At 37.6% G+C, this 14,883-nt stretch overlaps 4 protein-coding genes across 5 annotated transcripts; all 4 read left to right on the top strand.

The window, feature by feature from the left end:
• Positions 1-1,165: 1,165 nt before the first annotated feature.
• Positions 1,166-2,398, top strand: LOC139196221 (uncharacterized). The gene has a single exon (XM_070821891.1). It carries the CDS (start codon positions 1,166-1,168, stop codon positions 2,396-2,398), a length of 1,233 nt encoding a protein of 410 aa, XP_070677992.1.
• Positions 2,399-2,438: 40 nt separating this feature from the next.
• On the top strand, positions 2,439-3,944 carry LOC103430321 (uncharacterized). The gene has a single exon (XM_029103521.2). The coding sequence runs from the start codon at positions 2,439-2,441 to the stop codon at positions 3,942-3,944; it is 1,506 nt and encodes a 501-aa protein (XP_028959354.2).
• A 4,956-nt stretch (positions 3,945-8,900) lies between these two features.
• On the top strand, positions 8,901-9,737 carry LOC114825149 (G-type lectin S-receptor-like serine/threonine-protein kinase At4g27290). Its single transcript, XM_029103520.2, has 2 exons — positions 8,901-9,066; positions 9,121-9,737. The coding sequence occupies exons 1-2, from the start codon at positions 8,901-8,903 to the stop codon at positions 9,735-9,737; spliced, it is 783 nt and encodes a 260-aa protein (XP_028959353.2).
• An 819-nt stretch (positions 9,738-10,556) lies between these two features.
• LOC139195747 (G-type lectin S-receptor-like serine/threonine-protein kinase At4g27290) lies at positions 10,557-14,128 on the top strand. 2 transcript variants are annotated; one of them, XM_070821142.1, is made up of 7 exons: positions 10,557-11,915; positions 12,038-12,172; positions 12,289-12,443; positions 12,521-12,731; positions 12,809-13,046; positions 13,224-13,374; positions 13,551-14,128. In XM_070821142.1, the coding sequence occupies exons 1-7, from the start codon at positions 10,628-10,630 to the stop codon at positions 13,845-13,847; spliced, it is 2,475 nt and encodes an 824-aa protein (XP_070677243.1). In that variant the 5' UTR covers positions 10,557-10,627; the 3' UTR covers positions 13,848-14,128. The 2 variants fall into 2 exon arrangements, with proteins under 2 accessions (XP_070677243.1, XP_070677242.1); XM_070821141.1 differs by having other exon boundaries at positions 12,029-12,172.
• Positions 14,129-14,883: the final 755 nt, after the last annotated feature.

Genomic DNA, 14,883 nt, shown 5'->3' with positions numbered 1-14,883 from the left:
GAAGAGTTGCTTTACCCCCAATACAGTCTCCACCAGAAATGGTTGCTCTTTTCTCTGACCAAACAAATGAGGGTAGACACTTTAGGCAAAATATTCGAGCTTACAATCACGCATTTGCATTCACTTCAATGGGAGTACACGTGGATGAAAGAATAAATATTGGTGGCCGTGGGATTTACACATTTCGTGCTCAAGGTGCATTATATCATAAGATTGGTGGACTTTTACCACATGAAGGAAACAGACCGCGATTTTTACAAGCGGATATATATGACACTGAGCATGAAGTTGAAAACCGAATGTGTGAAAGTGAACTTTTAGATAGATGTGTGGTTGAAAAGATACAACATATGTTGAACAACCATAATCCTTTTGTTCATACATTGCGAAGCCTCGGACAACGCCAAGATTTGCCGAATTGCAAGTTGATCCTAAAAGAGCAACCAATAGATCGGCGTCAATATAGTCTACCATCAGCATCACAAGTTGCAGCAATTATAATAGATGGAGATGATGCCACCATTGCAAATGGAAGGGATATCGTGGTCGAGACAATTAGTGGAAGACTTTCTCACGTCCGAGACTATGTCGAATTTTATGATCCGTTACAGTATCCATTATTGCTACCTTACGGTACATATGGTTGGGATGTTAATAGTCGTGATGATGGTGGAAGAGCAATAACATGTTGCGACTATTATGCTTATATGTTACAGGTTTGTACTGATAACATAATTTACTTCCCAATATATACAAATGAATGATGATTCCCATATTAAAAGCAATATATGAAATTTGCTTCTGCAGATACGCCATAATGGATCATCACTTTTGCTTCGAGGTGGGCGTCTCTTGCAACAATATGCTGTAGATAACTACATTAAAATTGAATCACAAAAACTTCGATGGCTGCGTTCTAATCAAGCCACAGTTAGAGCGGATCTCTATAAAGGACTTCAAGACTCTTTAAATGCAGGTCAACACAATGCAGGTATATATATCATTTCAGTTATCGTTATTTAAAATATAACTTTGTTCAAAATCTGTACAATATATATAGTTAATTGAAAATAAAAAATTAACAGGTAGCATTGGGCGTAGAATTATTTTACCATCATCATTTGTTGGAAGCCCACGTGACATGTACCAACGATATCAAGATGCAATGACTCTGGTTCAAAGATTCGGAAAGCCAGATCTTTTTATTACCATGACATGTAACCCAAGTTGGGAAGAAATCAAAAGTGAATTACTCGCTGGACAAACTCCACAAGATCGTCTTGACTTACTCACTAGAGTATTTCGTGCAAAACTTGAGCAACTAAAAGAAGACATCATTGAAAAGGGGGTACTGGGCAATGTTGTTGCCTACGCATACGTTATTGAGTTTCAGAAACGTGGTCTTCCACATGTGCATATGCTGGTGGTGTTAGATGAAAATGATAAGATCAATAACCCAGATGAGTATGACCGAATTGTTAGAGCTGAAATACCAAACGAAGACGTAGAGCCTCAACTTTACAATGTGGTGTTAAAGCATATGATTCATGGCCCGTGTGGGATTCATAATCCTCAATCTCCATGTATGAAAAATGGGAGATGTAAGAGAAAGTATCCCAAACCATTTGCACCAGTCACTGTTCAAGGGAATGATTCGTATCCAATTTATCAAAGGCGAGGAAATCGATTGCCCGTCTCTCTTGATCGACAAGGAAACATAATGGTTGATAATAGTTGGGTCATTCCATATAATCCATGGTTGCTGTTAAGGTATGATTGTCATATCAATGTTGAAATTTGTGCAAGCATAAAAAGTGTCAAGTACTTATATAAGTATGTTTACAAAGGCCCAGATAGAGTGACAGTCGAAGTGCAATCAAACCCTGAATACGATGAAATAAAGCAGTTTCAGGATGTAAGATGGGTTTGCGCACCAGAGGCATTATGGAAGATATTCAAGTTCATTATTAATCGAATTTACCCATCTGTTGAGCGATTGCAAATACATCTTCCTAATATGCACCAAGTTCAGTTTCGTGCCGACGAGAGCATAATAAATATTCTACATGATAAGAGTACAAGAAAGACAATGTTAACTGAATTTTTTACACTTAATCATGTGGATGCAGAAGCGCGACGGTACGTATACATGGAAATCCCATCACATTACAGATGGATTCAAGCTCAAAGAAAGTGGTCTAAAAGAATGAATCGTAACAAGGTTATTGGACGAATATATGCAGTTTCACCTGCTGAAGGTGAAAAATTTTACCTTCGGATTCTTCTTAATCATGTTAGAGGACCAACATCTTTCACAAACTTGAGAACAGTTAATGGGGTTTTGCATCCAACATTTAAGCAGGCAGCAGAACAACGAGGTTTTTTTAGAAAGAGATGACAGTATTCGACAATGTTTGTTAGAGGCCTCCACAATTCAAATGCCGTCGGCTTTAAGAAGATTATTCGTCACCATATTGGCATATTGTGCACCAATTGGTGTTCGAGGGTTATGGGATGAGTTCTATCCATTCATGATAGAAGATTATGTTTCCATGACTAACATAACTCCCACATTTGCTACCAACAGACTCTTGCGTGAGTTGAACATACTTTTGGTTCAATTTAATAAGAGTATAAACGAGTTTGATTTGCCCCAAATGACAAGAGGAAATGAATCAAGTTCAGGAATGACAAGATGTATTGAAGATGAGATATCCATAGGTATTCCACAACAAGATCTTGATGCAATTGAACGTTTAAATGATGACCAAAGAAATGCGTTTAACATAATAATGGGTGCAGTTCAACGATCAGAGAATGCAACTTTTTTTGTGGATGGTCCTGGTGGAACTGGAAAAACTTACTTATATCGCGCATTGTTAGCAAGCTTGAGAAGGTTGGGCCACATAATATTAGCAACAACATCATTTGGAATAGCAGCTACGATATTGCCTGGTGGGAGGATAGCACATTCTAAATTCAAGATACCACTTAGTCTTGATGCATCATCGATGTGTTCGATTGGTAAGCAATCTGATTTAGCAAAGCTAATACAAAAGGCAAAGGCAATTATTTGGGATGAAGCAACAATGACGCATCGTCATGCATTTGAAGCACTCGATCGAACGTTCAGAGACCTAACAGATATTGACTTACCATTTGGGGGGAAAATAATGATATTTGGGGGAGATTTTCGACAAGTTCTTCCTGTTATCCGGAAAGGAACCAAGTCTGAACTAATCCAAGCAAGTGTTGTTAAGGCATCATTTTGGTCACAGGTAAAGATTTTAAAACTCAAACAAAACATGAGATCCATAAATGATCGTGAATTTTCAGAATTTTTACTTCGTGTTGGTGATGGGAATGAAGATGTTATTATGGATGATATGGTAAAACTACCTGAATGCATGGTGATACCATGGGAGAGTGAGCATTCCATTAATCAATTAATTGCCAAAATCATCCCTGACTTAGAGGATCATATGAATGATGCAACCTACATGGTGGAAAGGGCAGTGGTAACTCCTACAAATGAAGACGTTGATATGTTAAATGAAAAGATAATCAATATGTTTCCAGGTTTAGAAGAGACAATGTATTCATTTGATTCAGTTGAGGATGATGAAAGGAATTTGTATCAGCCAGAGTTCTTGAATTCAATCTCACTTGGTGGTTTGCCTTCGCACAAGTTAACTCTGAAAAGAGGTGCTCCAATCATGCTTTTAAGGAATATTGATCCGAAATTGGGATTGTGTAATGGTACAAGATTATTGTGTCGTGGTTCTTACCGAAATCTTATTGATGCTGAAATTCTAACTGGACAATTTGCCGGATCCAGAGTTTTCTTACCAAGAATCCCTCTCAAAAGTACTGATACTGCTGGGCTTCCATTTGAACTTACAAGAAAGCAGTTTCCAGTGAAACTAAGTTCTCTATCACTATAAACAAATCTCAAGGTCAGACAATACCACATGTAGGCGTTTACCTTCCAGATCACGTCTTCAGTCACGGACAATTATATGTGGCTTTATCGAGGGGGGTCTCAAAGTCAACCACAACTGTGTTAGTAAAAAATAGCTCCATAGTCGGCCAACAAGGTGTATTTACACGGAATGTAGTATACAAAGAAGTCTTGCTTCATTCCAGCTAATTATGGTGATTCCTAATAGGTAACAACTTTATTAACGATAACATTTCAATATGCATTTCTCACTTATCATTTAACTCTTTTTATTTGATTTTTAATTTTCTCACTATTGTTTGTAGATTGGCAATGAAAATTTGAAGCGTTAATCAGGAACAAATGGGTGGAAATTGCAGCATTGATGTCAATTTTCATACCAAAAGAAACAGTGACATATAGACTTTATGGGTATTGTGAAAAATGTACATATTGTGATGTAGGTTTTATATTTTGACATTTAAGTTGTTTTGTATTTTGCTACGAGTACTTAATGTTTTCATCTACTAAACGATCTTAAAATTAATTGATTTTTAGTAGATTTGACCTTTGAAGAATGACTTAAAAAATCTACAGTTTGGACCATTGTGTAACATTGCACGATGAAAAAGAGAGTCAATAATGTAGAATAAAGAATTTCAAATAAGAAGATTGTTGACATTCCTTTTTAAAATTTGAACATGTTTCTCTTTGAGATTTGAACTCGTAACCTCCTCGAATAAACTAAAGACAAGTTGCTATCAAATGATCGTTTGCATAACCTTATGGAGGTCGCTATTACATCACCACTTCCAATGTCAAACAGAAGACAAAGCCAAGGACAACACCAGTGACTTTAACGCCGCCATTACACAACCACCGCACAAATCTAAGCATGATGATCTAGGTGGCAAGCTCATGGATTCGTACGGACAATTATTGCCGTCATTAGTCATGTATAGCAAGAAAGAAGAGGCCACATAAGAGTTCCTTTTGGGACCAAACAAGCATCTCATGGCAGCCAGGAGTTGTAGAAAAAGGGACGATGCGCATGGATGCATAGAAGGCTTGCTGGAAATGAATGTTTCTCTTTCTTTTGTTGATCACCCTCAATGCGATGACGGTAGAAGGATTAATTGAAGGAAACCAATATAACATGGGGTTCTAAAAGTCTGTTTAAAGGTCAAAAGGAGGCTCCCAAAAATCTACTGCACAAAGGGCTCCATGTTTTCCTATTGTTTCTATGGAGTTCGTAGTGATAACAAAGAGCATTGTTGCCTTCCTCATATAATGATCGCTACTCTAAATATTAAGATATGTTGCTGCTTCGAAGATCGAAGACATGTCGCTGCAATTTTCTTAAAAGTCTATAGAGCTTTCATAAGTTCCATGAAGAAAGGAAATGCAAATAACACGTGATGAAGAGCAAACAAATAGGGATCCCATGCATGCGATTCCCTAGAAAAAGGGACAAAATATTATTAGAAAATGGTGAAAGGATGGCAAATCCTAATCATGCATCACCATAAGTTATTAATTTTAGTCATCATTATGTTTGATTCATAAGTCAAATTTGTGGAGTTTTAAATACACCGAAGGCTGTAGCAAGGGAGGAAAATATGAGCTTCTTTAACTTGTAGAATGCACCTCACGTGGGACTTGGAGTCTTACTTTATGTCTTCAAGTCCTAAGCTACTTAAGGAAAAGACAAATCAAGGTCCTATTTTACAAAGCCTATTAGACGATTACCGAAGGTCACATATATGGGTTTTAAATAAATCCAATTGGCTTCTCATTTTGCCAAGTCTGAATGCAAGTCTACCAATCCAAATCAAATATTTCATGAACTCCGCCGGTTTGATTTCGTTAAGGATACGTAAGTAGTATGATATCAAATTTTAGACACAACCATGAAACCGGAACGAATCCCTGGTTTGTATAAACTAAATTCACTCCTGCTACTTTGACCAAGTAATTACAAATTCTACAAAGAGTACATTTCCTAGATTTCCTTTTAATGGATGCTGCTCACGCAACAAAGTTCCTAATTTTATAGGGAATGTTGCTCATATGAAGAACAAAGAAAAGATGAGATGGAGACAAACTTATAGGGGTCCCAAGACAAAGAAAAGCTAGGAAGAAAAAGTGGGCAACCCCACCTCATCGACACCAAACAAAAAAAAAAGGGGAAGAAAAAGAAGTGCAACAAGACAAGTCAAAGCACCATCAAGTTCCCTTAATAAAAAGTGAATGCGGCGTGGCTCTAAAACCCTTCTAGATGTCATACTCAAATTCTAATTAATGGGTCATTTACCTATTAATTATTCAAATCCCAAATAGCACGAAGCCGTATCAAATATCAAATGGTATAAAACCGCTAAATTCCACACACATATTCCCTCGTTTATACCCAATCACATGCATAGAAAAATGTAAACGAGGAATGCAACGGATTAATTTCATGGTCAGCTCCAAATCATGACGGAAGTCTCGAATGCAAAGCTCGAAACCCACTGTTGCACTAAAGCACAAAGTTGACCAGATAATTATCCGGAAAAGAAGCTTGTTGCTAGCGTTGAAGGATATGCCCAGGCTCAAGGTGCACCAACATTAGTGTAGTTGCTGACCAAGTTTCATTCAAATTCCTAAGTTAGGAATTGGAATAAAGATCTCCAGCAAGCAATTAAGTAGGTGAAGAGACAAAGTTTGTCATAACTTTAGTTGAAGGTTGGTTTGATCCCACAAGGACAAACTACTTATGGCTTGAATTAATTCATGGGCATGATTGAATTAATGCTTGTCTTCAAAATCTTTTGGGTGGTCATTGTTAATCGTTGGGCTAAGATCAAATCAAGACACGGAGCAAAGTGGAGGAAAAAAACAATACAAATATAGACAACTTCGAACTACTTCAAAACTGTGGATGCAAACCATCTCAAAGTACAAAACTCGATGGACTCACCACTTCAAATTGGTGAAACTCATGCAATGGATCAAAATCCCTTTAATTACCGAATTGGTCAAATGGCACAAAGCCGCATCAAATCTCAAATGGCACGAAACCGTATTACGCTCCAACGGCACAAAGTCCTTGCCCACACGAGCTGAAATTGCAAAAGGCACCAACACACTCCATGGGCTCAAAGTCCTAGACCTGTTTTTGAAGTTCGTTTTCCCAAATTAAATCGTTTGAATAGAGTTTGACTAAAGGTACCCCCTTTATGTGATTAGGTGCAATTATTAGAGGTGATTCCGTTATTCCTTTTTGGTACAGCTTTGCACCATCGGTGTACGGTGAGTGGACTTCTTCTAAAATTACATGATTTCATAGTTTAATTACATAAATGAATAGCATGCCTTACGAGTTATGAATTGATTTTATGTTAAGCATGTTTATGAAATATGTTGTTTATTGTCTCGTTTTTTTGTGAGGAATTAATTATTAGCCTATATTGAGCTATAGTTTGATATATCGTATTTTCTATAAAAACCATGAACTGGTAAACTATTTGATGGATGACGATAGGATGCTAGAACATGTTTTAGAAACCCCTCTTTACAGTATAAACGATGGATGACTTTATACTATGAAGTGGTTATTTATGAGACGCGTAACTATTTGTGCGTACCTAGTGGACACTATGCCGCCTGGGGTGAGGATCTGGGGTTGGCAGATAGGTCGGGAGAAATAATCCCTAGCTACGGGTTGAGGGACACGGAGCAGGCATTGGGCCCGAAGTTGGTAATCTTTGGCTACGGGCGCAGAGACCACGGTGCTGTCATAGGGTCGGGAGTTATATTTATTCAGTGATCTTACTGGTAACACACCACGGTTACGAGACGATCTGTGAGACGATTGATGTTTTGATTTCTGCGATATGTCTTTTGAGATATTTTTGGCATGTTAGGGTTTTCAGTAAACCTATCACTTACTATGCTGGTAGTTTTCTTTATATAAACATGGGGGTTAGTACGTTGATAACTGTTTTATATATGAACTTGATCCACTCACCTTTGTTTTGCGCCCTCATTCAGGACTTAGAATCGAGGCATACAATCCCGGCGTCAAGGCACCTCCGCAGCGGCATCTTCGAGTCCTCTTGGTGTAGGACCTACTCATTTATTCATTCAATTTTATATTATTTTTTTTAGTATTCTGGTTAGTTGTAGGCTCTGACACATTCCTTAATGCATATTCTTTATTCTTTTACATTTATAAACCTTATCTATTCCTTGTTCTCAGCATTCAATAAATAGCTTTCGTCACCTTTGGGTGTCGGCTAGCACGTGCCTATTCTGGTATTCAGGGAATATCGGGATCGGGGCGTGTCACCAGAAAAGAGCTTTGTCGTGTAACATTAGTCAATCATACTCCTCATTTAACGCAAGCTCCAACCTTTGCATATTACAATTAATCCTAAGACTAGGAATAGCCAACTTACAGACTATTTACATTTGCTAGGAAATAGCCAACTTAATTACACTTTCAAACTTTGACATGTATACAAATACATTATTTATTTTCTCAAATACAGACATATTTATTGACTAAACTTGGTACAAAAAGTTGGTTCCCTTTACCCCAATGATACGGTTATGTTTGTCCTTTTTTAGATTCGACGATTAAAGATTTAATGGTCATGAGATTTTATGAGCTGGTCTATTATATAATTTTCATTAATTGATAATAAATGAATAATAGTTTCATGACAACCGAGAGAGAGGTATTTGTCATATGAATTTCTTTGGCAATCCACCATTGAAATCTGATCAGTGTTATTATCAGCTGTCAACTCAGTTAAGTCTGAATTGTCAATGGTCCATGACGTACTTTCCAAACCAAAGGTGTAGGGTCAATCAAGAAATCCAAGTCTTTCAATTGACTTTGATTTTTCCATCTTCTCCGCATAATTTTTTTGTATTAATTTCTTTGGATAAACCATGCAATCTCAGAATAACGATGCAAGCCTTGAGAAGTTTATTCATGTGCTTGTTCTTCTTATTCTCCCTCTTAAGAATCTCAGCTGCAACTGCACTGGTCACGATCACTCCGAGTGGATATATAAGAGATGGCGACACTCTGGTTTCAGTAGGTGGAAGCTATGAACTGGGATTCTTCAGCCCTGGTAAATCGAAAAGCCGGTACTTGGGAATATGATACACTCTTTCTGCTGATGCAGTTGTGTGGGTAGCCAACAGAGAAATACCACTTGGTGATTCTTCGGGACTTTTGAAGCTCACCAAGCAAGGAGTGCTGGTCCTCCTTCTCAATAGCTCAAACAGCATTGTGTGGTCATCGAATTCATCAAGAATTGCGGGGAATCCAGTATCGCAACTATTGGATTCTGGAAATCTTGTGGTCCAAGATAGGAAAGAAACTAACCCGGATAACTTCTTGTGGCAGAGTTTTGATTATCCTTGTGACACATTCCTACCGGAAATGAAGCTTGGTTGGGACGTGGTTACCGGTTTAGAGAGGTATATATCGTCTTGGAAGAGCACAGAAGATCCTGCTCCAGGGGAGTTTTCGGTACGAATAGATTATCGTGGCTTACCACAACTTCTTCTTATGAAAGGAGCTAAGATACAGGCTAGAGCAGGGTCATGGAATGGCCTTTATTTGACAGGACTAGGATACGGATATGGTGTCAGACAACCAAATCCAATATCTAGGTCTGAATTTGTGATGAACAAGGATGAGGTCTATTTTGATTACAGGCTCTGGAACATGTCAATGTTCTCGAGATTTAAGAAGTACCGTTTCTTCAAGCCAGGACAAGTAGTAAGTGGACGATGACTCTCTAGGCAAGAAACGACATGCCCCGGAGATTTACTAGCATTATTTTACGCATGGAACAACATTCCATCCGATTGCATTTTATTTTGTTTTGTTTGTTCTTTTTCCTTGTAAGACTTTGTAATAGTCAAATAAAAGATGGTTTGATATTTTGATTAACGTTCTCAAAATTTTAATGTTTAATAAAATCACAATATGTTTATTTATTTGATAATTGTTAAATGACTAAACGATCTTAAAATTGTTTGATTTTTATTAGATTTGACCTTTGAAGAATGATTTAAAAAATCTACAGTTTGGACTATTGTGTAACATTACACGATGAAAATGAGAGTTAGTAATGTAGAATAAAAAATTTCAAATAAGATTGTTGACACTCCTCTTTAAAATTAGAACACATTTCTCTTTGAGATTTGAACTTGTAACCTCCCCAAATAAATTGAAGACAAGATGCTATCAAATGATCGTTTGCATAACGCTATGGTATGAATTTCAACAATTCACCATAGATGTCATTTAATTTTGACACATAAAAGTTTGACGTGTGCACAGATACATTGTTCAACAGTTGAATCTATTGATTTTATGATTTCCGTTGACGTATAATAAGTGACTTATTGTTTCATGACAACTGGGGAGAGGTATTTGTCATATTAATTTCTTTGGCAATCCACCATTGAAGATGTGATCAGTGTTACTATCGGCTGTCAACTTAGTTGGGTCCGAATTGGAAATAGTCCTGACTTTCTTTCCAAACCAAAGTTGTCGGGTCAATTAAGAAACCCAAAGCATTTAATTTACTTAGATTTTTCTTTGGGCCAACGGTCCATCTTCTCTGTATAATTTTTGTATTAATTTCTTTGGGTAAAGTATGCAATCTCAGAACAACCATGCAAGCCTTGACAAGCTTTTTTACGTGCTTGTTCTTCTTATTCTCCCTTCTAAGAATCTCAGCTGCAACTGCACGGGGCACAATCACTCCGAGTCGATATATAAGAGATGGCGAAACTCTGGTTTCAGTAGGTGGAAGCTATGAAATGGGATTTTTCAGCCCTGGTAAATCGAAAAGCCGGTACGTGGGAATATGGTACACTGTTTCTACTGATGCAGTTGTGTGGGTAGCCAACAGAGAAACACCACTTGGTGATTCTTCGGGACTTTTGAAGCTCACGGAGCAAGGAGTTATAGTCCTCCTGAATAGCTCAAACAGCATTGTGTGGTCATCGAATTCATCAAGAACAGCGGGGAATCCAGTATCGCAACTATTGGATTCTGGAAATCTTGTGGTGCAAGATGGGAAAGAAATTAACCCGGATAACTTCTTGTGGCAGAGTTTTGATTATCCTTGTGACACATTCCTACCAGGAATGAAGATTGGTTGGGACTTGGTTACCGGTTTAGAGAGGTATATATCGTCTTGGAAGAGCACAGAAGATCCTGCTCCGGGAGAGTTTTCGGTACAAATGGATCAGCATGGCTTACCACAAGTTCTTATTATGAAAGGAGCTAAGATACAAGCCAGAGGAGGGTCGTGGAATGGCCTTTATTTGACAGGATTCGGATATGGTGTCAGAGAACCAAATCCAATATCTGGGACTGAATTTGTGATGAACAAGGATGAGGTCTATTTTGAGTACAGGCTCCGGAACATGTCAGTGTTCTCGAGATATGTATTGAACCCGTTTGGCATCGTACAACGGTTCACATGGGTGCACCAAACCCAGAGTTGGGAACTTTCCTATACATTCCAAGCAGATCGGTGTGAAAATTATGCCTTATGTGGTCCATTTTCTAGTTGCAGTATCAATAGTAGCTCTCCAATATGTGCATGCTTGAAAGGATTTGTACCAAAATCTTTGAAAGATTGGAATTCGGGATATTGGTCTGATGGCTGTGTTCGAAAGACTTCGTTGGCCTGCAGCGATGAAGATGGCTTCGTAAAGTTTAGTGGGATTAAATTGCCAGACACATCAACCTCGTGGTTTGATAGAAGCATGAGTCTTAAGGAATGCAAGGGATTATGTTTGGGAAACTGCACATGCACGGCGTATGCAAATCTAGACATCAGGGAGGGGGGAAGTGGATGCGTGCTTTGGTTTGGTAACCTCATCGACATAAAAGAATTCGCACCCGGCGGTGGTCAAGACCTCTATATACGAGCGGCAGCTTCAGAACTAGGTACGTCTTAGACCTTTATCTGCAATTATGCAAAGTAGGGTTTAAATAAGTTAGTGTTAGAACCACAGTTACTGCAACACTATGAGATCACATGAAAAGCTAGTTTTATACAGATATTTCAGATCATGTTAAGAAAATGAGCAATTTCAACAAGAGAAAGTTACTAGCAATTCTCCTCAGCTCTGCAATTTTTCTCATGGGACTGCTAATAGTTGGAATAATATTGTACATACAGAAGAAGAAACTCAGAAATGAAGGTAACCATTTTCAGACACATTAAAAATGAATTAGATAAGGTAGTATTTAATTTCGATAGTGTAGCTAACTGTTCGCATCTTTTTATCCATGCTGAAGAGATCTCCTACTATTTCAGGACACAGAAGAAAGGATTGCAGTGACGAGTACGTCGGAGAAGACGGGGAAGAGATGGAGTTACCACTGTTTGACTTGACCACCATAGTTAAAGCCACTGACAACTTTTCAAGCCGCAACAAGCTGGGAGAAGGTGGCTTTGGACCTGTGTACAAGGTAACATGAATTCATGCAATCAAAATTAGCTAAATTGCTATACAAAATTTAAGTCTTTTCGACATGATGGTCCATAGGGTACACTAATAGGAGGAAAAGAAATTGCAGTAAAAAGGCTTTCAAAGAATTCTGGACAAGGAATAAGAGAGTTCAAAACTGAAGTTATTCTCATAGCCAGACTTCAACATCGCAATCTTGTTAAGCTTCTCGGTTGTTGCATTCAAAAAGACGAAAAGATTCTAATATATGAATTCATGCCCAACAAAAGCTTGGACTTCTATATTTTTGGTACAATCCTTCATTTTCAACCTTATTATACTAGGATTCAATGTGGCATTGAAATAACAGGCTTAAAGTTTCTTCAGATCAGGAGGGACAAAAATTGCTCGACTGGCCTAAGTGCTTCCACATTATCAGTGGAGTTGCTCGAGGGCTTCTTTATCTTCACCAAGACTCTAGATTAAGGATTATACATCGAGATCTGAAATGTAGTAATATTCTGCTAGATAATAATATGAACCCGAAGATTTCAGACTTTGGCCTGGCTAAAACATTTGGCGGTGACCAAAGTCAAGCCAATACAAACAGAGTGGTTGGAACCTAGTAAGCATGCTTAGACTTGTTTTGTGGTTTATAATTTTATTGTTCTGCTTTTGAAATTCTCTACAAACTGAGTGGTTGGAACCTAGTAAGCATGCTTAGACTTGTTTTGTGGTTTATAATTTTATTGTTCTCCACTTGAAATTCTCTCTCACTGGTCATTGCATATTGATCTGGCAGTGGTTATATGTCTCCGGAATATGCAGCAGATGGAACTTTCTCGATGAAATCTGATGTGTTTAGCTTGGGAGTCATACTGCTCGAGATGTTGAGCAGGAAGAAGAACAGGGGATTTCGTCATCCAGATCACGACCACAACCTTCTTGGACATGTAAGTATAACAAACGAGGTGATGATATTTTACTTTAAAAAAAAGAGTGAATTAGACGGTGCTCTTCGAAGCATAGTTTTCTAATGACATGCATTTAACAGTATATAAGTTTGCAGCAAAACCCCTCTTACATATTAGCCCACTAACATATCATACATGTTTCAATTTGTTTGAAGGCATGGATACTATGGATTCAAGATAAACCACTAGAACTTATCAATAAGACATTTTGTGATTCATGCAACATATCTGAAGTGATAAGGTGTTTTCATGTGGGGCTATTATGTGTGCAAAGAGTACCTGAGGATAGACCAAGCATGTCATCTGTGGTTTTGATGTTGAGCAGTGGTGATGTCTTGCCGCCTCCAAAGCAGCCTGGTTTTTACATTGAACGAAGCGTCCATGAATCACCAACAAGGTCGCTTCCATGTTCAGAGAATACTTTCAGCACTACGATCATAGAAGCTCGGTAGAACATCATTGAAGTGCTTGTTAATCCTTCAATCTACCATCACAAAACGTGTTTGGAAGGTTTACATGGAGCTTATAGTCTTTGTTGGCAAACAATGAGACATGCAATTATAACTCTGCAAGAAAAATATTTGTGATTACAAGTTTAGCAGTTCCTAAATCATAACAAATAATTGATTTGGGGTTGTTAGGTTGTTGAAGAAAATTGAAGTTATAGCTAAAGTTGTGTTTATTATTTATTAATCTTAAAGAATTGCCATATTTGGCTAATATATGGTACTAATATATTGTTTAGACATTATTGATGCTATGTCTATAATGTGAGTATATTGTCTCTATGTCCACGATGTTGCCTACAATAGCTATAGATTGTCGATGTGTTGTTATAATTATCGATGCTGTCTACAATAGTTATAGATTGCCTGTGTGTTATAATTATCGTTACATGCTAAATATTTCTTCTGCTCTATCCACAATGTTGATATCATCAAAACCTAAAATTGTTCCTTAGCTCAATGGTGGCAATGGATTCTTATGGTGCATTGAATCAAGAGAAATCTAGTTGTGCGTTGGATTTTTCACTCCTGGGGCAATCAAAGAGTGAATATTTTCCTACGTTTTCTCGTGAACCAAACAGAGCGCTTAGAGGTAGTATAAACTCACAATTCGGGCTGCGCTTGGGCCGTTTCATTTCGCATTGGTACTTCTTCCTTTGGCATCAATATGTTTTAATTTAGCATTGATATGATTTAGTTTGTCTTCAATAGCTTTCATTTGGCAATGGTACGTCTTCATTTGGTAATCGATATTTTTTTATAAATACATAATAAAAATATGATTGATATAACATATACGTACCAATCAACAATATATATAAAATTGCTTTAAAGAATATGTATAAAATCAAATCTACCACAACCCAACAGAAATGATCCATGTTATTTACGAAATCCTTAGAAGAAAAAAAAGTTATTTACTAAATCATACGTATCAAAACTAAAGTTGAATGTACCCATCAATAATAAGTGCTAAATCATA

The sequence above is a fragment of the Malus domestica genome, chromosome 05 (genome assembly GCF_042453785.1).
Source record: "Malus domestica chromosome 05, GDT2T_hap1".
In the NCBI taxonomy this organism is placed as follows: domain Eukaryota; kingdom Viridiplantae; phylum Streptophyta; class Magnoliopsida; order Rosales; family Rosaceae; genus Malus; species Malus domestica.
Note: the sequence above shows the minus strand (reverse complement) of the source record. Positions and strands in the feature narration are given on the sequence as shown.